Source organism: Psammomys obesus, unplaced genomic scaffold, assembly GCF_907164565.1.
Source record: "Psammomys obesus unplaced genomic scaffold, mPsaObe1.curated_primary_1811, whole genome shotgun sequence".
NCBI lineage: Eukaryota > Metazoa > Chordata > Mammalia > Rodentia > Muridae > Psammomys > Psammomys obesus.
Window position 1 is genome coordinate 8,838,735 of NW_026596162.1, and position 1,068 is coordinate 8,839,802.

The 1,068-nt window shown below is 56.5% G+C and overlaps 1 protein-coding gene across 1 annotated transcript; it reads right to left on the bottom strand.

Annotated features, from left to right (window-relative positions):
• Window positions 1-744: 744 nt before the first annotated feature.
• LOC129667453 (ran-binding protein 9-like) lies at window positions 745-1,068 on the bottom strand (the record flags this gene model as incomplete). The annotated part of the gene is made up of 1 exon (XM_055595100.1): window positions 745-1,068. A coding segment is annotated over one exon (324 nt), but the record flags the coding sequence as incomplete, so codon positions are not given.

The window sequence follows — 1,068 nt, forward strand, 5'->3', positions numbered from 1 at the left end:
TTTTTTTTTTTTACCCCTTCCACACAAGTAAACTTGATGCAGGCAATTAATTTGAGCTACAATTCAATCCCTCCCACCCACACACACACTGCCATTTATAACTTTCTATACAATCGACTTGCTTAAAGCTTTGTTTTAACCTAGGAAAAGTCGGATAGAAGGGAGCAGAAGCCTAAGGTGGCTAAGTTTGTTAACTGCAGGTGCAAAATATAAGTCAGTTTTCTTCAAAAGGCTAATTGACATGTTTAAAAACCCTTGTTTTCAACAAAACTTCATGTAACACCAACCCGGAAACACAGGACATTTCCAATCCGGAACGGGGGGAGGAGGCGGTTCTGCTCCCCGAAGAAAACAGGGAATCCGGAGGTTCCCCTCTCACCCTCCCAATTGCTTTCAATAAGGTGCAATGATGGCCAACTTGGGCCCCTTGTCCTTTTGTCCCCCTAGACAATCTCTGGCCTAATTTGGGACAAATCCTCCACTGATGACGCCTCCCTCCCCCTCCTGTGTATCTCGGCTCTCCCTTAATTAGAAACTGTACCTCAGAATCGTGCCTCGCACCCCCCGCTGCGTAAGAGGAGATCGCCTGACCCTCTCCACCTGGAGAACAATGTAACCCAACTCCGGCCCATAGATTTATCTCGGGAAATCAGGAGGAGTGAAGTGTCCGGTCATCCCGGATTCCCTCAAAGCATCCCGCCCCGGGCCTAGAAGCCCAACTCCTTCCCACCTGGGGACCCCCTCTCACCTTCCCTGGCCCCGAGCCTCGCCCCGCACCGTCGGGTCTCTCCGCGGGACCCCGCGCCCCGTACCTTTGTAGTGCACCCGCAGGTTGTTCTGCGAGAGGCCGATGTAGCTGAACTTGTCCTTCGGGCTCCAGGACCGGGGCAGCGGCGTCTCCTGCTCGTCCACGGCCGGGTAGAGGCGCTTCAGTCGCCGCTGCAGCTCCTTCTCCTGCTCGTTGAGGGCCGAGTCGCCGTGCGGGAAAGGGGCCGCGGCGCTGCTCGCCGCCGCCAGGCCCGGGGCCGGGACGCCTGCGGCCGAGCCGGGAACCGCGGCCAGGCCGGG